Source organism: Mytilus californianus, unplaced genomic scaffold (genome assembly GCF_021869535.1).
Source record: "Mytilus californianus isolate M0D057914Y unplaced genomic scaffold, xbMytCali1.0.p SCAF_5, whole genome shotgun sequence".
Classification (NCBI taxonomy): domain Eukaryota; kingdom Metazoa; phylum Mollusca; class Bivalvia; order Mytilida; family Mytilidae; genus Mytilus; species Mytilus californianus.
The window spans coordinates 97,934,841-97,960,765 of NW_026262701.1; the positions used below are offsets into that span (position 1 = coordinate 97,934,841).

Below are 25,925 nucleotides of genomic sequence, written 5' to 3' on the forward strand. Positions count from 1 at the left end.
TACTGTTGTGCACTTGATCATGATTCTCAAAAGCAAAATTTAAAAAATGCTGAAGGATGTCACGATGGCATCGTATCATACAACCACGTTTTCACAAAGGAATGTAGGCAATGTCTCTGCAATCTTCTTTACGACGCGTTAATTAGATAAAGGGTTAACATAATCAAAGCAACCGCTTAGGTAAAACAGTTCAATTTAATAACACTACTTTATAATATACAATACGTTTTAATAATCGTAGCAAATTTATTACCTTAAGATGTTTAAGGACCGAATTAATTCACTTTTGATTGGATTTTGGGATTTTCTGTTTGTATAACACTTGTACCTTATTTACAAATCGATTGGTGATTATCATCTTCCGTTATATAGACGATGTTCTCTCACTAAGTAATTCAACATTTGGTGACTATTTTGGACGCATCTATCCCATTGAACTTGAGATAAAGGATATATCAGATACCATGGCTACAGTTCAGTCTGCCTCATATCTTGACTTACATCTAAAAATTGACATTGAGGGAAGGTTGAAAACAAAATTTTACGACAAAAGAAATGATTTCAGCTTACCAATTGAGAACTTTACATTTCTATGTAGGAACACTCCAGCAGCGCCTGTATACAGATTTTATATCTCCCAGTTGATACGATATTCCCGGGCTTGTAATTTCCTTGATAGAGGGTAGCTGCTCACAAGGAGGCTATTTAACCAATAGTTCCAGGTGGTAACGTTAAAATCATCCCTTTGTAATTTTACGGCTGCCATCACAAGTTGGTAGACTGTTATGGTCGGGGGACACAGTAATCGACCTTCGATTTTACTTGTCTACAAATAGAGCCCCTGTATTACTTTTGCAATATTTTTTTCGTACACCTTCCAAATTTATTTCTCTATATTTTATGCAAAAAATAGTAAGTAGGGGAATGAAATTACATGTAGAAAAATTTGGGGCATGCATTTTACGGTAATGTAGTGATTTGGTCAAGTTTGAAAAGGTAAAAAAATAATAATATGTCTGAAGCTGTCAAACTGAATTACTGACCCCCTTTACTTAAAGTTGTCCATATTTTGAGTTAGAGCCGAGATATCTTTCTACAATTCTGATATGATTTGTCCCAAAAGTAGTACACTGCACTGTTAAAATCTTTAATGGATAGAGCAGGGGCGATTTTTCTAATTTGCATTTTTTGTCTATAAGAAACGCACTACGAAATAACTGTGTTCTCGGGCTTAAGTTATGAATTCAGTAAATATAGATTCTGTTCTATAGCATGTATAGCAACTTCCCTTGATGATTTGAGAGTATCAACTTGTCAAACTAGGTGAAAGTAAAAAAATTTCATCTTTTTTGATAGAAATGCTGTAAAAATGTCTAATTTTAGCATTATATGGCTGAAATAGGCATTTTTAAAGTCATTTCCATTTTTATGCCGGAGGTGCAAGCTGACATTCTATCTGACAAGTTTTATTGTTTTGATATTTGTGTTTCTAGGCTTAATTAATTCTAGTTTCTATAATCATTAGTGACCCATGAATCTAGAGAAAAGTAGACGACCACAGAATAAATGTGCAAAATGTGTTGTATTTATGGTCCTGGTCTAACGGCCTGTTTGAAGGAAGTAAAATGTAACGAGCTATGTACATAAAAGTTGAAGTCCATCATAAAGAGTTCATTAGATCTGTATAGAAAGCACTTTACAATGATTGTTGTATCTGTCTCCTTCCACATGACCCCATTATTTTTCTTCTGTAGAAAAGTAAGTGTTTCAAATATATGCCTGTTGAGACTAAAACTACATGCAAGTTTTCCACTCAAAAGTGAAAAAAACGTTGAATCAAACTAAACTGTCTGCAAAAAGAGTCCTATTGCACTCAGACTTCTTGTATCATGTCACCTTAACATAAAAATGACCAAAAGGAAACAAATATCTATTTTCTATAGCTTATGTATGCATTTTAATATGTAAATATGTGTTACAGACAAAATTGACAGTAAATCATATAAAGTCTTACATGACCTAGGTCCCTTTTATACTCATGTAGTATGCTATTTGTAACTTTTCTTTCCAGTTAAAGTACTTTAAATATATATAAAAGAATCATGTCTGGCAAAATTACTTCACAAATTTAAATGGACAGAAATACAAATATATATATTCTATTGTCCTGAAACTCGGTAAACTGTCATATAATTCAACAATCTTAGACTTTGCCAAGTTTTATTACAATTAGCCAGGTCAATTAGCAGGATGAAATTACAAGTGGAAAAATTTAGGGCATTTTTTTTTTAAAGTTAAGTAGTGATTTGGTCCAGGTTAAAAGGTAAGAAATTAGTATTTCTGAAGCTGTCAAACTGAATTACAGACCCCCTTGAATTAAAATTGGCCATATTTGGAGTTAGATCCGATAGATTTATCTATCATTTTTATTTTTCCCAAAAGTAGTACACTTCACTGTAAAAATCTTTTTTTGATAGAGCAGGTGCGATTTTTTTAATTTCCTTTTTTTGCCTTAAAGAAAAACAATACGAAATAACTGTGTTCTCGGGCCTTATACGTTATCTGTTTCACAGATGACGACGGATATGTTCCAATTGTTGTAAATACAATACCGTCCCCCTTTCCAAGAATTTGACCTACCGAATTAGACTTATAACAACCTTTGCACTTACAGAAGCAACACGAAGGGTGTCACATGTGGAGCAGGATCTGCTTCCCCTGCCGGAGCGCCTGAGATCATCCCAATTTTTAGTAGTGTTGGTGTTGCTCAATCTTTAGTTTTGTATGTTGTGTTTTGTGTAATGTTGTTTGTCTGTTTGTCTTTTTTTTTTGTCCATTGCGTTGTCAGTTTATCTTAAACTGTAGAGTTCGAATGTCTCTTTGGTATCGTTCGCTTGTCTTTTGCAAGAGTAATTAAACTATTTATACAGAGTAATACTAATTATGTGTCTTTGAGTATATAAGTTCACAGCTCATTAAAAACATTGAATCAGCTGCAATTATAAAATGTATTGTATTAGAAAAAAAATATTTGGAGCCACAAAACATTTTAGTCTAAAATAGTTGCTCAGATTTAAACTTAAATTTATCCCATAGGTTCCACTTCCTTATTGAGGACATGTGAACAAAACTTAGCAATACAATAGTAATGAATTAATATATATATTAAACACATAAAGGTATAAATATACATAAGTTCTTTGTAGTCTCTATTATGTTCAAGCGCTCATTGAATTACACAGCGTTTTCATCTTTTTGGTTCTCGTCTTTTTGGTACTGTGCTTAAAGAGGGATTTGTAACATCACTGTAGCTTAAAATGGCACCATGGCTAACAAGAAGCTCAATAATGTCATCGGATTTTTTTTTAGTAGCGTAGTATAAAGGAGTATGTCCATTCCGATCTTTTACATTTACAGTTGCATTTTTTTGTAATAACAATTCAGTAATACCCGTATCCCCGGATGACGCTGAAACATACAGAGGTGTCCAACCTTCTTCATATTCAACTTGAGCTACGTTGTTTATTTTCGCTCTATGTTTCAGTAATAATTCTACTACATCTTTACATTTGTTTTGACAGGCTATATATAAAGGCGTTCTCCCATTCCTGTCTGGGCGATTTACTGATGCATTCTCTATCATTAACAGTTCTACTATACTGCTATTACCTTCGGAACACGCTTCGTGAAACGGAGAGAAGCTCTCTTTGTCACAATGATTGATGGAAGCACCGCGTTTTAATGATAATTTTACTATGTCTTCATTACCTTCTAAACCAGGAAGATGCAATAGCATTGCACCCTCCCTATTAGAGATGTACACAACAGCAGTACTGTGATCACATAGATATGCCACTATCTCCTTATGGTTGGCATGGGAAGCAACATGTAATGGACTCCATCCAGTTTTCTCACATTTGTTTATGTCAGCTTTATAACGTAGCAGCGTTTTAAATGCTTCTGAATGATTATTCTCACATGCTATATACATCGGTGTCATTCCATTATTTTTTGAAAGTTTACATCTGCATCATGTTCTATAAGAATTTTAATATGAACTATATTTCCGTTTTCAGCGGCACTGAATAGTGAAGTTCGACCATCTTCATCATGATCGTTGACGTCTGCACTATTTTCGAGTAAAACATTAGCTTTTTCATTATGCCTATAGTTACAAGCTTAAAGTAATGGCGAGTTTCCAGTTTCGTTAACTTCATTAACTTCTGCGCCCGCTTTAATTAATATTTCTGCAATATTTTTATTACCATATAAACAAGCTAAATGAAACGGGGTAAATTCATTTTCAATGCAATAATCAATAGAAACACCATGTTTCAATAATAATGTTACAATGTTTTCATTACCTTCTTGACAAGCAAGGTGTAATGGCGATGCAGCTTTTTTATGTGAAAGGTCAACTAATGTATCACTGTGATCACATAGATATGCCACCACTTCCTAATGGTTGTCATAAGAAGCAACATGTAAAGGACTCCATCCATTTTTCTTACATTTGTTTATGTCAGCTTTATAACGTAACAGCAGTTTAACTGCTTCTAAATGATTTTTATGGCAAGCTATATATAAAGGTGTCATTCCATTATTCGTTTGAAAGTTTACATCTGCATCATGTTCAATCAATATTTTAATAAGATCTGTATTGCCATCTTCAGCGGCAATGTGTAGTGAAGTACTACCATACTCATCGTTGCTATTAACTGCTGCATCATTTTCAAGTAATAATTTAACTATTTCCTTATGCCTGTTTTACAGGCTTTAAGTTATGTCGCTTTTCCAGTTTCAAATTCGTCATTAACTGCTGCACCTTTATTTATTAAAAGTTTTGCTATAATTGTATAGCCTTTGGTACACACTAACTGAAGCGGAGAGATACCCATTTTATCACACATATTAAAAGAATGATCGTGTTTCAATAATAAGTCTACTATTTCTTCATTCGCCATTTCGCAGGCAATATATAATGGGGTACGACCTTCTTTATTTGAAATGTTTACCACTGCATAACTTTTTTCACACAGATATGCAACTATTTCCTTAAAGTTTCCATGAGAAGATACATGTAATGGACTCCATCCGTTAACCTCACATTTGTTTATGTCAGCGTTATAACTTAACAACATTTTCACGGCATCTAAATGACCATAATCACACGCTAGATAAACTGGTGTCATTCCGCCATTCATACTAAGGTTCACATCTGCATTATGATCGATCAAAAGTTTAATGAGATCTGTATTTCCATCTTCAGCTGCACTATGTAGTGAAGTTCGTCCATGTGTATCACTGCTGTTTTCAACTGCACCACTGTCAAGTAATAATTTAGCTATTTCATTATGCATGTTATCACATGCACACTGTAATGGGGTTTGTCCACTTTCGTGAACTTTATCAATTGCTACACCCGTTTGTATTAATATCTCGGTAATTTTAGTGTGTCCTATATCACAAGCAAAATGGAGAGGGGAAAAGCCATTATTGCTGCTCTGATTTGTTAAAGCGCCGAATTTGCATAATACTTTGACCATGTCTTCATTTCCTTTCAGACAAGCCTTATGTAATGTCATGCATTCATTCTTATCACATTTATTAACTTTCGCACTATACCTGACTAATAATTTTACTAAATTTATGTCATTCTGCTCACAAGCTACAAGTAATGGTGACATCCATTGTTTTCACATTTGTTCACATCAGCCTTGTTATCAAGTAATAACTTCACTACGTTACAATGACCAAAATTACAAGCTAAATATAATGGTGTCATTCCATCACTCATTTGCTGGTTCAATTTTGCTTTATGCTTTATTAAAAGTTTTATGATGTCAGTATTTCCATCAGATGCTGCCATGTGCAGAGGATACCAACCATCGTTGGCACATTTGTTTACCTTGGCATGTTTTTTTAACAATACTTTAGTGACTTCTAAGTATTCGAAGTGACAACTAAAATGCAGAGGGGAATATTCATTTTTGTCAATTTGATTAACTTTAGCACCATAGGAAAGTAATAAATGTGCTATTTCATGATGCCCATTCATAGAAGCATGATGTAATGAAGACCTGTTTTCATCATCAAGCGAACTTATTTGTTTTCTATTTTTTCCGAGTAAATACTTTGAAATATCATAATAACCTTTTGCTGCAGTTACATGTAATGCAGATGTGCAACCATCTCTTGATGAAGGCAATTTCTTTCGGGACTTCTCTAAGTATAGAATTAACAAATGTCTATATTTTTTAAATTTCATTTGAATGTTAGCAAAAACTTCCCAGTTATGTCCGTTTTCCATGTCTTCCAATATACACTCGAAATACATTGTTTCTAATTCATCTGTAATCATAATGGTACAGTCATCATGCTGTTTATTGAGAGAAGTTAATTGACATCTACTACTTATGAAAGCCGAATCACCATGTTTTAAAATACAGTGAATGATAAATGTTCCTACAGTATGAGAAATAATGTCAAAAAATTGATCGTGTTTTGTACAGAATATAGAACCTTTTTCTGCTAGATACATGTTTTTTAGATTATGAAGATTTGACAAAATTGAAGTTTTAGATGGAGTTTTTCTGGTATCCATTTCATCAAATAAATTTTGTAACATACTATCGTATTTATCTTTTCCAATCTGGAGACCTTCTTTCGCGATCGAGTTATTAGATAAAACCAAGAGTGCTAGAGCTAAAAACGAAACGTCCTGTCTACTCTTAAAGTTTTCAATTTCGTTTTTTATAAACTGATTTGGGTTTTGAAAAAAATCAACATTCTCCATCAAATTCTCTTTAAACATAACACACAGTAAAGGGAAAAAGCTGTACATCATTATGATTTCATCATTTAGTTGGCCCACCACATCATCAGTAAGATACAGCTTGCTGATTTCTTTTCTTTCAGCTAAAGATAGATTTATATCTTCTGACTGCAAGTTAAAATGCTCAAATGATTGAGAAGATAAGCTGTCTCTAACGTTGTCATATAGATAGGATCTGCATGTGATAATTACTTTAAGGATTTTATTTTTCAATAACATCTTAATACGTCTTGTCGTGGATTCCCAGCAGATAAGGTTGAATTCATTCATAGAATATTTACCGAAAACATCATCAAAAACAAAAAGTTGTTTAACATTTGAATTTGTCATTTTTATCATCTCGGATGGTAACCAAATAGGTTAAATTGTATAGCCTTCAGTTTCTTGCATGTGTATGGCTACATGATAAGCAATTGCAGATTTGCCAGATCCAGGTATACCTGTAATAATAATGCATTGATTGTCTTTAACCACTTTTATCAATCTGGTCGCAGCTTTAGTCACATAGAACTTCTCTAGTTTCTGTTTCCATTCAGATATTTCTTCGGTTTGAATAGCTGCAATATTTATGTAAGAATTACTTAATAAATTAGATGTATTATTCAATAAATAATGGCTGATCTTAATAATAAATTTACTTTCCATATGCAAAATAATAGTTGAACACATGACAAACTATAATTGTTTTCGTGTTTTTCTATGATTCCCGATTTTGGTGAGATTTGTGATTCACCAAAACTTCATTTTTTTTTATCTACAAGGAATATTCATTGTCATCAAATTAGTTGACCAATGGTTATTTTACAATCCCTGAAAATGACCAATAACGCAAACACGTAAATGAAACGACAGGTGAAACATGAGTAAAACCTACTATCATAATAATTTTGTTATTGAAGTCCCAACAAGAATGGAACAAACAAAACGAACAAAATGATAGAGTACAATATAAATTAAGAACATGTAAAATAGTATAACTTTTATTTATTTTGTCAAAAGTGCATTCCTGGATTTACCTTCATCAGAAACGGCCAAACAACAAAACTTAAATTAATACTGTTCAAATGATTATATATGGCGTGATGTATAAATATACAGATAGATGATACTTATATAGATACATGATAATTATTTATAATGGGAGTTTTTTTCTTCATTTGGATTTTCCCCGACAAATGAGACTGAAATTATGCGGGGTCCCCTTACTTGCTTCCCTGGACAACTGAGGGTTGATGAAACAGGTGATAATTACATGAATTAATAAAATATGTTTCAAATTACAAAAAAAAAAACAACAACAAAAACCAACAAATTATTGAAAGCCAAGGATGTATAAATATCTGAATACTTGATTGGCTTAATGGCAACAAAAAAAAAAGAATTCAAAAAGACTAACCAATTTCATCTAATGTCGTTTAGTATTAATTTCTAAATTTATCAACGCAGAATTTCAGAAAAATATGTTAGAGATAGTGTGAGTACCGATATATTTTAAAGTTAACATTTTTTTTAAAGATAATGTTAAAATAAAATATAAACACCAATAGGATTGATGACCATAACGCGATAAAAGACATGGGCAATACCAAAAACTGTAATGGATGTCCATTTCCTACGTGTTTACAATTATTCGAAAGTACATTGTACTTAACAATGTGTTCCGTGAGTGAATCTTACAAATAATCAGGAGGATCGAATTAATTCTTTGTAATGATGCTTGTAGAATTCGGACGACTGAACAGGTTACAAAAAAGAGGCTAAGGATACCAAAGGGACATTCAAACACTTAAGTTGAAAATAAACTAACAACGCCATGGCTAAAAAAAAGAAAAAGACAAGCAGACAAACAACAGTACACAAAACACAACATAGAAAACTTTAGACTGAAAAACACGAACCCCACCAAAAACTGGAGTTTTATCTTAGGTGCTCCGGAAGGGAAAGCAGATCCTGCTCCACATGTGGCACCCGTCGTGTTGCTCATGTTAGTACAAACCCTGATAGGTCTAATTAGATAGGTCCCAATCTAGGGAAAAAGGGAACGACATTTGGAACATATCCGTTGTAATCTGTGAAATAGATGATATAAAGACAATTTGCAAAGCTTTCTCTGTACATACCATCACTGCTCGACAAAATATGTCAGTAATTGCAGATAAGAAACATTTGGACTTTTAACGTGGTTATTTTATATAATAATATATATATCCCGATAGATCTGTTTTTGAATAGAAAGTCACATATGTCGATTGTTTGTTTATTTTTTGAATTGTTGGAACTTTGAAAACTTACATTGTATATTATTTCTTTCCAAATTCAGGGTTTCAACTTGAGCAGTAATTTCTTCTAAGTGCTTTTCTTTTTTGACAAACTCTACATAGATTTCATGGAATGAATAATCTAGGTCAGCATTTTGCAAACTGGTGCAATCTGATTTCATAGTTGGACAGAGAATTTCTATAGCCTGAAAAAAAAAATGTTTGACTTTTATTTACTGATAACTTATCTGATTAGTATCCATATGAGACCTAAACTCATACTTTTAATTTGCGGTATGGATTACTTATAAAGATCTAAATAGTAGCCTTTTCAGTCCCTTCATGCGATAGGATAAGTCATTAGATCTCATGTATGTTTTATTTACGTAGCATTTATACATGAGAGACAGAAAGGCGGAAAAACTAAGGGATATTCAAACTCATAAGTCAATAAAAAATTGAAAACGCCACGAGTAAAAAATGAAAAAAAAGGACGAAATCAAAACAGTCTACAAAACATGACAAAGGAAAACTAGCAATTAAACCCCACAAAAAACGGCGGTGATCTTAGGTGCCCCGGAAGGGTAAATAGATCCTACTACAATTGTGGCACCCGTCGTGTTGCTCGTGCAAGTACACATTCGGTGATAAGTATCAATCGGTAATTTAACATTCGAGGCAAAAGGACTGGACGTTGGTTACGACAATTCGAACAAATGGGCCGTCATCGGCGAAACAGGTAATACATAACGGTCAGCAAAATTGTGATAGCATTCATGAAATTTTCATTGAGATGACTTCAACTTTACCGCTTGGTACTCTTGGTTCAATAAATTCATTGTAAGCACCATATATTCAGGAAATCACAATAGGAAGCGCAAGCTATAGGGTATTGTTTTGACTTTATAAGCATGCGCTGCTGGAATGTAGTTATATAGAACATGTAGAAATAGAACGTTGTTCACAATTGTGAAGTTGAAATAAAGCCTTTTGTCGTTAAGTTTTGTATTAAACCGACCATTATTGTCAATTTATAGATGTAAGTCAAGATATTATGTACACTTACATATATCTGTTACATACTTTACTGTGGATGCATTTGTTTTTAAGGGGACCAACTTTCGTGGATTGAAGAACAATTGTTTTTCGTAGATACTTGATTTTGTGTTTTTTTCCAACGTTTTGTACAAGCCTATAAGAAATTTATGCTTCTTTGAACATTTAAACTCGTGGTTCATGTATACCCATGAAATTAGTACCAAACAAATAATAATGAATCCACAGTATTTTAAACTCGATGAGATAAATGAGATCAACATAGTCACTTAACTTAGAATTATTCAGCGTGAAGACGTCATCTAAAAACGGAATGTGAAGTTAAAGGATAATGCTATTTATCTTTTTTACTTCCTCGGGTGCTCCTGTATGAAGTTGGTTTCAGATGATTTAGTTTATTTTGTAACAAGTACGAATACAATTGATATTAGTAATATAGCTTTTGTTTAATATTTTCTACTGTGCATGTTAACGTTCCTTTGCTGGTGGATTTGTCACTTACCGAGGGTAACATCGACACTTGTTTTTTTTTTTTTTCTCTGAACGGTAACTGGAGGAAACACTCGTCTTATATATGATATTTTATTCTATACAGAAGTACATGATTTGCCAGGTCTTCTTCTTCTCACAGATTTTGAAAAAGCTTTTGATTTTGTATCATGGAAATTCAGTGATGATGTATTAGACTTTTTCATTTTTGAACCCTCTATAAACATTGGATTACTTTTACACAAATATAAGTTCATCAGTATCTCAAAATTGTTTTCTGTCAGATTTCTTTGAGATCCAAAGAGGCTGTAGACAAGGATATCCTTCATCAGCTTACATTTTTCTTTCATGTGCTGAAATTCTAGGAATTTTAATCAGAAAGAAAAAAGAAATTAAAGGAATTAGAATTGAGATAACAGAATAAATAATCTCCCTTTACGCAGATGACAAATCAATAATACTGGTCGGTACTCCCAAATCTCTAGATCCATCTCTTCGCTTACTGCCAAAATATGCTGAAATGTCTGGTCTCCATATGAACCTGGACAAAACAAAGGTGGTGTGGATAGGCAAAAAGAAATATAGTCAAGATGTGTGTAAAATGAGGATTGGAATGGGTTCCGGGAGGTTTACATTACTAGAAATAAACTTTTCTGACAATTTGCTTGAAATGAAATTGTTGAACTATGGTCCAAAAATAAAAGAATTTGAAAATGTATTAAAAATTTGGTCTAAACAAACATTTACACCAGTTGGAAAAATAACAATCATCAAGACACTAATTATTTCAAAATTAAACCATCTGATTTTAACATTACAAGCACCATGCAAAAAGGTTTTAAAACAGCTAATTGATAAAATCTATTCATTTATTTGGGAAAACAAACCTGACAAGATAAAAAAAAGAAATATTAACTATAAACTAGAAGGGCTGAAAATGCTAGATATTGACAATATATTAAAGGGTTGAAATTAACATGGATTAGACGGTTGTTAAAAAACAACACAAAAGGAAATAAGCTATTAGAAAGTACTGAACAAATTAGTATTCACAACCTAGTATATGTAGGCCCAACAAAAAGATGTAAAAACCCTTTTAGGAAAGAGGACTTTAAAGCTTGGACAGATTTACAAAATAAATGTATACTAAAAATGAAGAAGAGTTTCTATCAGACACGCTCTGGCATAATGAAAATATTAAAATAGGAACAACATCTATTTTCTATATAGACAGGGCAGATAAAGGGATCTTTTTTATACATTATCTATTAGATGATGAAGGTAAACTAATGACTTTTCAGCAATTCCAAAATATTTATAAAATTAAGTTAAACTTTCTTACATATAATGGGGTAATTTCATCAATAAAATCTTATACAAAAGGTCCCCAAAACGTCATATCCATAAACAATCTTTATAAAACACATGGACCAATTATTGCATATAATATCAGAATATTTGTTTTATCAAACAAAGGCTGAAAAGATATGTATAATGTTTTTTTTAGAAAAAAATAGTACTAAACTTAGCTCTGAAGACAAATGGTTCTTAAGACAAAACAAAAAAATGATTGGAAAACCCTGCATAATATGTCGTTTTACACAAAAAAAACACAAAACTTCATTGGTTCAAGTATAGAATAAAACACAGAATATTGAGCTAATTTTTTATTTAAAATTAAAATAAAACAAAGCGATAAATGCACTTTCTGCAATGAAGCTATTGAATGTATTGAACACATATTTTGAACATGCCATAAAATAGCAGATCTGAAGATAAGACTCGGTGACTGGATTTATAACCAAACACAAATAATAATTCCGTTTAACATGGATATAATTTTATTTGGAAACTTTTATTTGAAAAAACAGGAAATAATAAAATAAAAAAACAAAATAATACTTTTATCAAAGTTCTTTATTTATAGAACAGAACTATGTGAAAATCAAGTAAATCTTACAAGGCTCACAAAGTATCTCAAAGAAAATCTAATACTAGAAAAGAATATATTTTTTAAAATCAAACCTCTTTACATTGCCAATTTCTGCTTGGACCCTTGGCTTCAATTACTAGAATAATTTATACTAAAACAACTTAGCATTACCTTACGTAATGTTACTGTGTTTATTGTTTAGCCTTATGGTTTTGTTTTTTTATTTATTCATTATTTTCTCTTCCGTCTTTTCTTTTTCTCTAAAATATAGTTCTCTCTTTATTGAACAATACTGTGGAAATAATGGATACATAATGATATAGTAATGTATATTTGAGAATTTAGAATAATACTAGCAATTACTAACTAGTTCTATTAAATATAGAATCTAATGTTAATAAGGCCGGGATAAGGTGCCGGTACTTTCTGTATCTAACTAAGAAATGTTCAAATTTTCAATAAAGTATGATGAAAAAAATGAATGTGTACTTAATCTAGTATGCTTTGTTGCTAGCATTCTGAATATTGATAAGCCCTTCCACGTATATGATATACAGTAATTTTTCACTTCTTAACATTTTATGAGGGCGGGATCAATATACCGTTATTTATACATCATACCGTACTAGTTACCGGACTTTTCGGTACACCAAACCAGGAACTTCATATCCTAGAAACATGCAATATTTCCCCTCTATTTTAGATTTCATTCATTCATTTTTGTAGTATTCGAAATTATCAGTCAATATGTGTTCTACAAGTATCACGAGTCCATGACCTTTCATCTGATATTTTATTTATTAAATAAAATTGAGAATGGAAACGGAGAATGTGTTAAAGAGACAACAACCCGACAAAAGAGCAAAAAAACAGCCCAAGGACACCAAGGGTCTTCAACACAGCGAGAAAATCTCGCACCCGGAGACGGGCTTCAGCTGGCCCCTAAACAAACATGTGTACTAGTTCAGCAAAAATGGACGTCACACCAAACTCCAAAACATTTAAATGAACCAAAATTAAAAAAAATGTACAAGACTAACAAAGGCCAGAGGCTCCTGACTAAGAACAGGCGCGACATTGCAGCGGGGTTAAACATGTTTCGTGAGATCTCAACCCTCCCCCTATACCTCTAGCCAATGTAGAATAAACAAACACACAGCAATACGCACAGAAAAACTCAGTTAAAAAGAAGTCCGAACCCGATGTTAGAATAGGTGATAGAAAAAATTAAGCAAAATGACAATGATACATAAATTTACAAAGGACCACTAGCAGTTAATGGCATGTCGGCTCAAGACCTCATTTCAAATGATTGAAAGATTATGTCTTCATCATATGAAAATCAAGCACAATCCTCCCGTTAGGGGTTTAGTATCATACCATCATAAAATATATGAGAAGAACATAACCCGTATCATTCCAATAACTGGTTTTAGAATAAATGTGTTTATTTCCGATTCAAAGACCCTATGAGTGATATCAAGATCCAGGAAAGGGCAGTGTTCGTTGTTAGTATTTATTTCAAGTCAGTTCAGCAGGATAAATAGACAATAACTGTATAGTGTCTTTAAATATCAGCTGTATTTGTACGAGGCTAAGAAACAGGTGTAATGCGAGCTTCAGTGAGCTATTTCTCCTGTTTCGAGACGAGTACAAATACAGCTGATATTTAAAAACAGTTATTGTCTTTATCCTGCAATTGAGTTTGTACATTGTTTTTGCTTTGAAAGACAGAAAAACTCACATTTATTGCATTTATTTTCGATTTAAAATATATTTCTGTTATTTTACCTTTGAGGCGAATAATATTAAATAAAAATCACGCAATCAGCTGATGGGTAAGCCGAAAAGAATCTCGCATGGTCAACAATAATACATCGCTCAAAGTAGATAATTATTTATTATAACATAACCACTAATTTCAACAGTACAAATAATAGAATTAATAATAATTAAATTCAGTTATTGTAATTATATAACTTGGTATGATTTTAATTGACGGTGTGTTCGATTCATTTTTTACTGGTCACTTTCATATGCTAATTAGTTTAGCCCGCGAAATGTTAGTCCGTGCAATTTACCTCATGTGATTTGGTCATTTGGATTCAAACCTTACACGGAGCTTGACCAAAGCTATAGAATTTAAAAATTTAAAACTAAATTCTACACAGAAAAAAGATGAGTATTTTTATTTTTATTTTTAGTTTTAGAATTAAGCAATGTTTTATAAAGAATAGTAGCTCAATAATTTAAACTGTTAAATTTGTATTTCATTTATTTGATAATTTTAACTTTGTTAAATGCTTTAAATAGTCGTTAACTTTTTCTTTGGTGTAATATAATTGAATTTAAATTTTGTTATTGCGTGAATTGTCGATAATCTTTTCTTGGATATTATTTTATATTTTTATTTGTAAATTGAGTAGATAGTTATAATTATGGTGCGAGTTGTTATAACTAATTGTTTAACCTATAGCTGTACAATGTAACCTATGGGAATGCAACACGAGTATAAATCTCAATAACCGATAATTATACCATAGCTATCTATGGTATAATTTTCACAATTATACCATGGTTTTGTTGTATTTGGTATTTGAAAAGAAAAAATGAAAGATAGCAAGGCCTATCCGTGGCCGATTGAATTCTTTGAAATAGGAACAACAGAGTCAGAGTGGGGCCACTAAGCTAAACTGCCCGCTTTGCACCAGCCGAAATAAATGAATGCCTAGGGTGGGAATCGAACCCACATACACCAACTCCGTTGTCCTATATTTTTAAATGAACGAAAATTCGATTCAAGAACAAAGTTTAAAAAAAAAGTATATATAAATATATTATTATATTATACTTGAAAATATAATTCGATTTTCGGTTATTGAGATGTATACTTGGATTGTAGTCCCTTAGGCTCAACTGTATAGCTACATGTAAAGGTTGAAATTTGCCGTGGCGGCTTTTTAAGGGGGAGGGAGGGGGAAGGCATGCCCCTTTCAAGAAGCTTTATATATTTATTCACAATATATATGTGGTTTTTGGCTCTGATTCTGACCAATGCTAATATACTAAATATATATTTACAAGTGACTATTATTGTTGTTGTTACCAATTATGTAAATCAATTGTATCTGATTTTATGCCCTTTATGGGCCCTGTAATTTGGGAAATAAAAATATTCTATTCTATTCTATGGTAAATGCATAGATATTTCGTATTATTACTCCAAATGTTGGATGGCTAGACTCCCCCTCCTTTTCAAAATCCTGGATCCGTATCCGATTTTATATACATCTTAATTTAACGATTTGCTTAAGTAATAACTATAATGTTGGGCCGTTAAGAATAGAAAGCGTCTGGTTACTCTAAATAAAGGTGAACTTTTTGTTTAAATTATCTATAGTCAACATGTGATTTTTAATGATCTTTAATCGTGATCATTTTGAAATCCCTTTGAATTAAATTAAATTAAATGTACAACTTGGGCTTCTGGTACAAATTAAAACATGGAACGATTCATTCAGACTCTCAGAAAGATTCTTGTGAATTAAAATTCCACAGAATTATAAATTAATATCAAAAACTTAAAAACATTTCAAATATTTTGATAAAATAAAAAAATACTAACCCTTTGCAGTTCAACTTTAAATCTGGGTTCCAGAAATCTTTCAAACTATATCTTGCGTCCATATGCAGAACATATAATTCCTTCAACAGTTTTTAGTCTGTAAAGTTACCCGTCACCAATGTAGATGTGCATCCATCGCTGTCGAAAAATCCTGTCCAACTGATTTTCCCGCTGTTTCAGAAGCCCGTGCGTATTTTAGAAAGTAGGCGGAGCTTAATGTGTAAGGTCCTAAAAGGGTAATTTGACCGATTCTTATCAAAATTATTTTTGAAGTTAATAAACAAAAATATATGAAATACACATATTTAAACAACAACATATGCAATAGGTTAAAACAGATATTTCATATATTTTGGTTAGTTTTGTGGTGTTTCGTAAATTATACCATAGTTTTTTGTTGAAACCCCTCGGCAACCTCACTCGACTTCGTCTCGTGAGGTTATTGCCGGGGGTTTCAACAAAAGCTATGGTATAATTTACGAAACACCACAAAACTATTCAAAAGATATGAAATATCTATAACTTAACTGTCTTAATATGCTAATGAACATTTCCCATGTTATTTAATTTTAATCCAAATCCAAATCGTGCAGTACTAAATAACCGGTGAGTACGCCATATATCAATTTCAACATAAATGTATATTTAATTTCTTTTTCGTCCTAAATATGCATGAAATAGGTGCCACTGGACGTTAAGCAACCATCAATCAATCATTATTTTCGTAAACTATTGCTAGTCATCAAGGATAATAGTTAATAAATTTAAATAGATATACTTTTCGATTGAATTGTTTCATAGTTTTCATGTTTTATAGCCGATTATAGGGTATGAAAATTTCTCATTGATGAAGGCCACTTCATTTGATATTTGGTGGATACCTCAATTATTTCTTTTATGACTTTCGTTATCATATGTTTGATATTATCATTATGAATATACTTGAAATATCTGCCACTGGACATTGACAGCAACAGTCAAGTTTTTGCGCTTTCGTTTTTTCTACGTGGTTATTGACATTGTATCTTAATACTAATTAGTCAATGAACATATTGAAATATTTGTTTTTTCATATTGATTCAATTGTTTAATTTAGGGATGTAACATTGACAAATGATGGAATTTTTTACTAATGCATTGACTAACATTGTAATTATTTGTTTAAGCCAGTAAGCCGAGAGGAAAAGGGAAGAGGGTGCTGCCAAATCGTGATGCACGCAGGCAGGAAAATCATGTACAGCTACCGGTAAACAGAAGGCGTCGCACAAGGAGAGCTGAAATTATTGGACAAAATTCAGTCAATCCACAACAGCCGTAACCACAACAGCCATTAATGCCACCACAACAGCCATTAATGCCACCACAACAGCCATTAATGCCACCACATCAGTTATTGCCACAACAGCCAATTCCACCACCACAACAGGTTGGAACTCAAGACGTCCCCCAGCAGCCCACTGAACGAGTTCCGGGTCAGGGATGTGTACAGCCAGGGCAGCCCACATCTCGTAATACTGTACAAAATGGTGAGATTTTAATTATACCTACTAGTAATGATGTTGATGTGTTTGTACCACAAAAAATTATAAACCAAATTTGGAATTTAGAATATGTTGATTTGGCCCAATTACTGTACAAAAAATTTGTTTCAAATATTGATCAACCGAAAAAAAATGCTAGGTTTTGATGAAGATGGGGACATTTTAATTGAAAGAAACAAATATTCAAAAGTAAAATCATTAGCTAACATTGGTGAGTGGACTGAAGGTTTTTTAAATTATATGAAAATTTTATTACAAAGATTTCCGGATTTGGCAAATGAATTGATTAGCTACATGACTATTATTAGGGGGGCTAGTGTACCTTTTGAGAACGTTTATAAATATGACAAGCAATTTCGACTTAGAAAAGCTCGAGATCATATGCGTGCATGGGACGGCATTGATGGGCAGCTATGGCTTCAGTTTATTGCAGTAGGCATAAATCATGTTCAACAGACATCTTCTTATACTTCTCACACAGTTAACAAACCTTGCTACGATTATAATTTTAAGGGCGTTTGTACTCGTATGAATTGTGTATACAGCTATTCCTGTATAAGATGTAGCCAGTTCCATCCTTTAATGTACTGTACAAATTATTCATATAACAAGAATAATCCTCGAAGTTCTGTAACTTCGCACTATTCTGCTCCTAGGTATCAAAATTACCCTAGGGCACCTGTTACACACAATTTTGCACCAAGGTATCAGTCCAGTGCTAGAGCTACAACGCAGTCAAATAGGTTTTTGAATCCACATAGAAATTTTAACCAAAATACTCGTTTTTCAATAAATAATTATAGATTTCCTGGTCACCAGGCAAACGTTCCACGGATGCAATTTTAATATTTTCAAATTTTAATTTTTTACAGCTTTCAATCAACAGTATGCTATTTGGTGTTTGGGTTTTACCCCTATTAATACTACGGTTTTAGGGAATATGTTGAAAGACTACCCCGATAAAATATCGGCAAATATATTATATAATGGTTTTAAATATGGTTTTCGAACACATTATACAGGCCCAAGGGTTGCTTATGAAAGCAAAAATTTAAAGTCTGTTTTACAAGATCCAAGTTTAGCTTGGAGAAAAGTCATGGGTGAAGTGGAAAATGGCAGAATTGCGGGCCCCTTTTATTATCGACCTATTTCAAATCTACGAGTTTCTCCCATTGGCATTGTGCCTAAGAAAACGGGTGGTTTTCGTTTAATAACGCATTTGTCTTCACCAGCTAATGGCGGTGTCAATGATTTTATCGATGAATTCTATACTTCAGTAAAATATTCAATTTTTGACAATGCAGTAAACATGATAAAAAAGCTAGGTTTTAAAGCGGAAATTGCAAAAATGGATATAAAGTCCGCCTTCTGATTATTGCCAATGTTTCCTGGTGAGTTTGATTTATTGGGCTTTAAAATTGAAGATTGGTATTTCGTTGGGGTTATCGGTGTCCTGTAGTCATTTTAATCGATTTTCATCATTTTTGCACTGGGCCGTAGAGAGAAAATCGGGACTTAGTGATATTGATAACTATCTAGATGATTTTTTATTTGCTGGAGCGGAAAATACCGACAACTGTCGGAAATTAATGAGCACGTTTTGCAATGTATGTGTTGAATTAGGGGTTGCGTTAGCTGAGGACAAAACTGAAGGGCCAAGCACGAGAATACCATATCTAGGTTTAACAGTTGACACAGAAAATATGCAAATTCAAATCCGAAAAAACAAAATAATTGAATTGCTTCAAAAGTTGAAAGATACCAGTAATCGTAAAAAGATAACGTTAAAACAATTACAATCTTTATGTGGTTCATTGGCTTTTTTGTGCCAGGGCTTTACCAGCTGGACGTGCTTTCAGCAGACGTTTATATATTGCTTGTCAGAGAGGGAAAAAAACCGCATCACTTAATCAGAATATCAAAAGATATTTTGAATGATATTTCAATTTGGAAAATCTTTTTAGAAAATTATAATGGGATTTCTTATATTTTGGACGACGAGTGGTTGTCAAGTTCTGTTTTAAATCTCTTTACCGATAGTGCTGGGGGAATAGGAGGCGGATGTGGTATATATTTTAATGGGAAATGGTCATATTTAGCTTGGAAAAGGAAGACGTTTTCAGAGACATTACTTATTTAGAAATGATCCCCATCGCATTAGCTATTTATTTGTGGGGTAGCTTATGGCAAAGAAAGAAAATTATGTTTCATTCAGATAACCAGTCTGTTGTAAAAATTATTAATTCCTGCTCATCAAAATCACCTCGTGTTATGTCACTTGTTAGACATATCGTATTGTGGTCCTTGCTGGGTAGTTTTCACATTAAAACCGTTCATATTCCTGGTTATAAAAATGTTTTTGCTGATTTAATCTCTCACTTTAGTTCCAGCGGACTTTTGGACAATTTTAGACCAGAAGTGTTGAGCCTAAGAGAAGCCTCAAATTCTTCAAATACTTGGCTTACGTATCAAAATGGACTAAATTCATTTCAAAACTTAAAACATAAACTAAATTTGAATGACGTATGGCCATGTCCTGTTTCACATTTAGTTAATCATATAGCTTACATGTTTAAGGAAGAATATTCTTATTCCACTGTGAAAGCGTACCTTTTGTGCATTAGTTTTTATCATAAGATTAATGGTTTAATGGACACGACTGTCGTAAGCCTATTACTATTAATATATTAACTAGACTTTTAGATGCACTGAAGTTAGTTTGTTATTCAGTATATGAAACATGTTTATTTAAAGCTTCATTTTCAGTTGCATTTTTTGGATTTCTTCGTGTTGGAGAAATTGCAAAATCAAATTTTAATGAGAATCATATTGTAAAACGATCCAATATAACAATTGATACTAATTCAGGGTCACTTAATATAGTAGTTCCTTCTTCTAAAACTGATCAGCTGGATAATTCAGTCACGATCATTCTGGAAAGGAATAAAACTAGTTCGATTTGTCCTGTTCAGTTGATGTCTGACTATATTGCCATGAGACATAAAGATGATGGACATTTATTTTGTCATGCAAACGAAAAAACTCTAACGAGGTACCAGTTTTCTAATATTTTAAAGAAAACCCTTGCTTTTTTAGGTTACAATCCTTCTGAATTTTATACACATTCTTTACGTATTGGAGCTGCAACACAGTCTTTTCTTGATGGTTAAGATGAAAATAGTATTAAATTGAAAGGTCGATGGAAATCAGCTGCTTACAAAGGTTATATAAGAACAAACCTCGTATAGCACCAAATCACTTAATTTCAGGGTACCAGAAAGATATTTGGGTAATTGGCTCTTCAATTGTCACAAGAGCAAGTGATCACGCTCATATTAGGCCTATAGGTGCATCGCTTGGATTAGAGAAAATTGGATGTCAGTTAGTTCGGATCGGTATGTCGGGTATGAAATGGCAGAATTTGGTTAGTTTGGTACAAAGTATTATTAATTGGAGAAGTATTCCGTTTGCTGTTATTATTCACTGTGGGGGTAATGACATTGGGGACACACCATGTGGAGAATTACTCTACCATATGAAGTTTACCATAGCCATTCTCTCAAAGATGTTACCTGACACTGCATTAGTGTGGTCAAGTATTTTACCTAGATTTAAATGGAGGTTCTCCAATAACACTGGAGCTATGGAAACTACTAGACGCAGAATAAATAGGGGGATGCGTTCATATTTGCCGACAATAGGAGGATACGTTATAAAACACACAGATTTTGAGGATAAACATGTTGGCCTTTTTAGTGACGATGGGGTGCATCTTTCTTTCATCGGCAATGATATATTCCTAAATCAGATTCAAGGAGCTCTGGAAATGTTTTTTAAATTTCCTCATTGTTTGGTTTTCCCTTACAATGAATAAAATAGCTTAGATGTTGTTTTAACTATTCAGTTTATCAATTAAAATTTTAATGACGTTGACAGTATTGAATTTAAGTTGAAGTTGATGTTGATGCTGATTTATCAATTAAAATTTTAATGACGTTGACAGTATTGAATTTATGTTGATAATGATGTTGAAGTTGAAGTTGATGTTGAAGTTGATAATGATGTTTATTTTGATGTTGATGTTATTTGAAATTTGTTGATTCTTGCTGTTAAATTTGTTATGCGGTAAATTTTATGGCGGATTACCAGTTGCGCAACTAGTTACTCAACTGGCAATTTTGGCCGAATTTACTTTAAGCTGCTATGGATTACCCAGTGGCTCCTGATATAACTTTTTTACTGCTGGATCGCCCTTCAGTAATTCAATCGTCATCAAGTTTTGATTGACAAGTTGGTTGTGTTTCTTTGTTGCAATAAATGCCATGACAAATTTACAGCCAAATAAATCTTATTTTCTTTAATGCTTTTGATTCATAGTTTATTTGTTAGATTCATTACATCATGAGGTCTAACAATGAGAATACAAATTTATACAATATAAGTACACTTACATTTTATCTAGGCCCCCTTTTCAATCTGTGTGTGTATATATATATATATATATATATATATATATATATATATATATATATATATAGATTGCCTAACAATGTAATTTTAACACACTATTTAGTATGTAAATATAAGAATGTTAAAATATTTACAAAATGATGAAAATAAACGCAATATTTCGCTAGACTAACTAGCTTTATCAAGCGTGCATCTATCCAGGTGAAATCGGATGTAGATGATAAGAAACTTTTGCAGCTCAATGTATATGTTGCACTTGAATTTAGCTGCCTTGAAAATAATACATAATTTGGATGAAGTTCAAGATTTTTACAAAATTGGTAGTTGAAGTTAGCAACGTCCATTGGCCAATATTACAGGATAAAAAGGACGATGCTGTGTACTAAATTATTCTTTATCTTTCCTGTATCTTTTCTCATCTTTTTCGTTAAGACCATCAGGTTCTAAAGTGTGGAGTTGGTGGATCCAAAAATTTTCTCTTCTCCTTCTCACCGTGGTGTCCCACTCGGTGTTGACTTCTATGATTTGGAAGGTAACATTATCAAAAGAATGTTTCGTTGAACGAAGATGTCTTGTGAGAGGACAGTTTTTGTTGGTTTTGTACCATGAACGATGGTTATTGAGCCGAATATTAAATTTGTCCATTGTTTCTCCCACATACTGAATGCCACATGTGTCACATGTTAATATATAAATTGAGTTCTCCGTTTTACAGTTGGAATTAGAGTAGATGGTATAATTTTGTTTAGTAACGGAGCTGATGAAAGAACTGCTTGTATTGGCAGCTTTACAACACAAGCAGTTCCTTCGACCACATTGTTTGTAGCAACCGGGAGATGGAGTAGGCTGCTTTGCTAATACAGATGTCACTAATTTGTCACGGATGTTTTTAGGTCTTCTGAAGGCCTTGACTGGTGTGAGGAAAATACTTTTTTAAGATTTGAATCATTTTCTATAATTTTCCAATGCTTCTGAACAATGGAAGACACATTTTTAAAATCAGGATGGTAAGTGAGTACAAGGGGTGTTCTGTTAGCTGCTTTATTCTTATCTTTGTACTCTAGAAGTTCTTGGCGACTAGTTTTGTTTGCTCTTTCGAAAGCGCTATCAATGATGTTGTTATTGTATCCTTGAACAACTAGATGTTTACGTAGTTGTCCAAGTCTAGCATTTTGCGTATTTTCAGTAGAGCATATTCTCTTGATTCGCAATGCCTGGCTGAATGGGATGCCACGGGAGCAGTGTTTAGGATGGCAACTTTTAGGAGAAAGGAATTGATGTTTGTCCGTTTGTTTGGTATGAAGGTCCGTTATAATGGTTCCGTTCTTGATGTAACTCGTAGTGTCGAGGAAGTTTATTTTCTCCATAGATGATTCATATGTAAATTTTATTGAATGGTGGAAAGAGTTACAGTGTCCTAGAAATTCATTAAGATGTTCTTGTGAATCTGTCCATTTGAAATCAATATCGTCAATGAATCGGAACCATGATAAGGGCTGGTATGGAGCACTAGCCAAGAGGCGTTTTTCAAGTTGGCCCATAAATATGTTGGCATATGACGGGGCCATTTTTGTGCCCATACTAGTACCGTCTATCTGGTTAATGTTTTTCATTGAAAGAGAAGTTGTTGTTCTCTAGCACTAGTTTCAGAAGTGTTTCAATGAAAAACATTATCTCCAGATAGACGGTACTAGTATGGGCACAAAAATGGCCCCGTCATATGCCAACATATTTATGGGCCAACTTGAAAAACGCCTCTTGGCTAGTGCTCCATACCAGCCCTTATCATGGTTCCGATTCATTGACGATATTGATTTCAAATGGACAGATTCACAAGAACATCTTAATGAATTTCTAGGACACTGTAACTCTTTCCACCATTCAATAAAATTTACATATGAATCATCTATGGAGAAAATAAACTTCCTCGACACTACGAGTAACATCAAGAACGGAACCATTATAACGGACCTTCATACCAAACAAACGGACAAACATCAATTCCTTTCTCCTAAAAGTTGCCATCCTAAACACTGCTCCCGTGGCATCCCATTCAGCCAGGCATTGCGAATCAAGAGAATATGCTCTACTGAAAATACGCAAAATGCTAGACTTGGACAACTACGTAAACATCTAGTTGTTCAAGGATACAATAACAACATCATTGATAGCGCTTTCGAAAGAGCAAACAAAACTAGTCGCCAAGAACTTCTAGAGTACAAAGATAAGAATAAAGCAGCTAACAGAACACCCCTTGTACTCACTTACCATCCTGATTTTAAAAATGTGTCTTCCATTGTTCAGAAGCATTGGAAAATTATAGAAAATGATTCAAATCTTAAAAAAGTATTTTCCTCACACCAGTCAAGGCCTTCAGAAGACCTAAAAACATCCGTGACAAATTAGTGACATCTGTATTAGCAAAGCAGCCTACTCCATCTCCCGGTTGCTACAAACAATGTGGTCGAAGGAACTGCTTGTGTTGTAAAGCTGCCAATACAAGCAGTTCTTTCATCAGCTCCGTTACTAAACAAAATTATACCATCTACTCTAATTCCAACTGTAAAACGGAGAACTCAATTTATATATTAACATGTGACACATGTGGCATTCAGTATGTGGGAGAAACAATGGACAAATTTAATATTCGGCTCAATAACCATCGTTCATGGTACAAAACCAACAAAAACTGTCCTCTCACAAGACATCTTCGTTCAACGAAACATTCTTTTGATAATGTTACCTTCCAAATCATAGAAGTCAACACCGAGTGGGACACCACGGTGAGAAGGAGAAGAGAAAATTTTTGGATCCACCAACTCCACACTTTAGAACCTGATGGTCTTAACGAAAAAGATACAGGAAAGATAAAGAATAATTTAGTACACAGCATCGTCCTTTTTATCCTGTAATATTGGCCAATGGACGTTGCTAACTTCAACTACCAATTTTGTAAAAATCTTGAACTTCATCCAAATTATGTATTATTTTCAAGGCAGCTAAATTCAAGTGCAACATATACATTGAGCTGCAAAAGTTTCTTATCATCTACATCCGATTTCACCTGGATAGATGCACGCTTGATAAAGCTAGTTAGTCTAGCGAAATATTGCGTTTATTTTCATCATTTTGTAAATATTTTAAACATTATATTTACATACTAAATAGTGTGTTAAAATTACATTGTTAGGCAATCTATAATTTTATTTGTGTAATTGAATTAATCTCTGTACTGATTAATCCACACTCCCATAGATTTGTATGTCATGTGCTGCTATTTATAGACACTTATATATATATATATATATATATATATATATATATATTCCTGCTGTAAAAAGTTTTTAGAAATGAAAATATGACCTTCAATGAAATACGTTACGTAAGAGCATACAGGTGCATATCGAACCGACAGGGAAGTGTACCCCTATCAGAAGGAACACATTTATCAAGGAAATTATAAAGACATACATTTTAATTTGAAGCGCACCATGCAAATTAGAATATCAGGGTCTGAACAATCATTTTTAATTTAGTATTAATGAGTTTTGGTTCAAAAGTTATCTGTTTATTTAGTAAAGTGTGGACTGTTTCTAGAGAATATATCGTCTATCTGTAAGTATTATAAAAGTTTTCAATTAACTGGCACTTTGTTGCAATCTGATTAGAATACAAATCATGTGTCCACGCTTGCTTTCCTTGTAAGCAAAGGGAAGGC

General features: G+C 33.0%; 3 protein-coding genes across 3 annotated transcripts in view; 1 reads left to right on the forward strand and 2 right to left on the reverse strand.

Annotated features, from left to right (window-relative positions):
- Positions 1-3,996: 3,996 nt before the first annotated feature.
- Positions 3,997-5,585, reverse strand: LOC127702823 (putative ankyrin repeat protein RF_0381). The gene is made up of 2 exons (XM_052207124.1): positions 5,207-5,585; positions 3,997-4,178 (listed from the first exon to the last, which is right to left on the reverse strand). The coding sequence occupies exons 1-2, from the start codon at positions 5,583-5,585 to the stop codon at positions 3,997-3,999; spliced, it is 561 nt and encodes a 186-aa protein (XP_052063084.1).
- Positions 5,586-5,668: 83 nt separating this feature from the next.
- On the reverse strand, positions 5,669-13,582 carry LOC127702824 (ankyrin repeat domain-containing protein 49-like; the record flags this gene model as incomplete). Its single annotated transcript, XM_052207125.1, has 2 exons — positions 5,669-5,908; positions 13,535-13,582. Coding segments are annotated over 2 exons (288 nt in total), but the record flags the coding sequence as incomplete, so codon positions are not given.
- A 3,947-nt stretch (positions 13,583-17,529) lies between these two features.
- LOC127702825 (uncharacterized) overlaps positions 17,530-25,925 on the forward strand; it is a 53,597-nt gene continuing 45,201 nt past the window's right edge. The window contains exon 1 of the mRNA XM_052207126.1: positions 17,530-17,622. Coding sequence (XP_052063086.1) covers positions 17,530-17,622 — 93 coding nt within the window. The remainder of the gene's footprint in view (positions 17,623-25,925) is intronic.

What these genes read in the sequence shown, in the direction of transcription:
- LOC127702823 (XM_052207124.1), bottom strand. Translation starts at nt 5,585, where the DNA reads ATGACATTACATAAGGCTTGTCTGAAAGGAAATGAAGACATGGTCAAA. An exon ending in TAATGCAGATGTGAACCTTA is followed by an intron (nt 4,179 to 5,206) that starts GTATGAATGGCG and finishes CATTACTTTAAG; the next exon opens with CTTGTAACTATAGGCATAAT.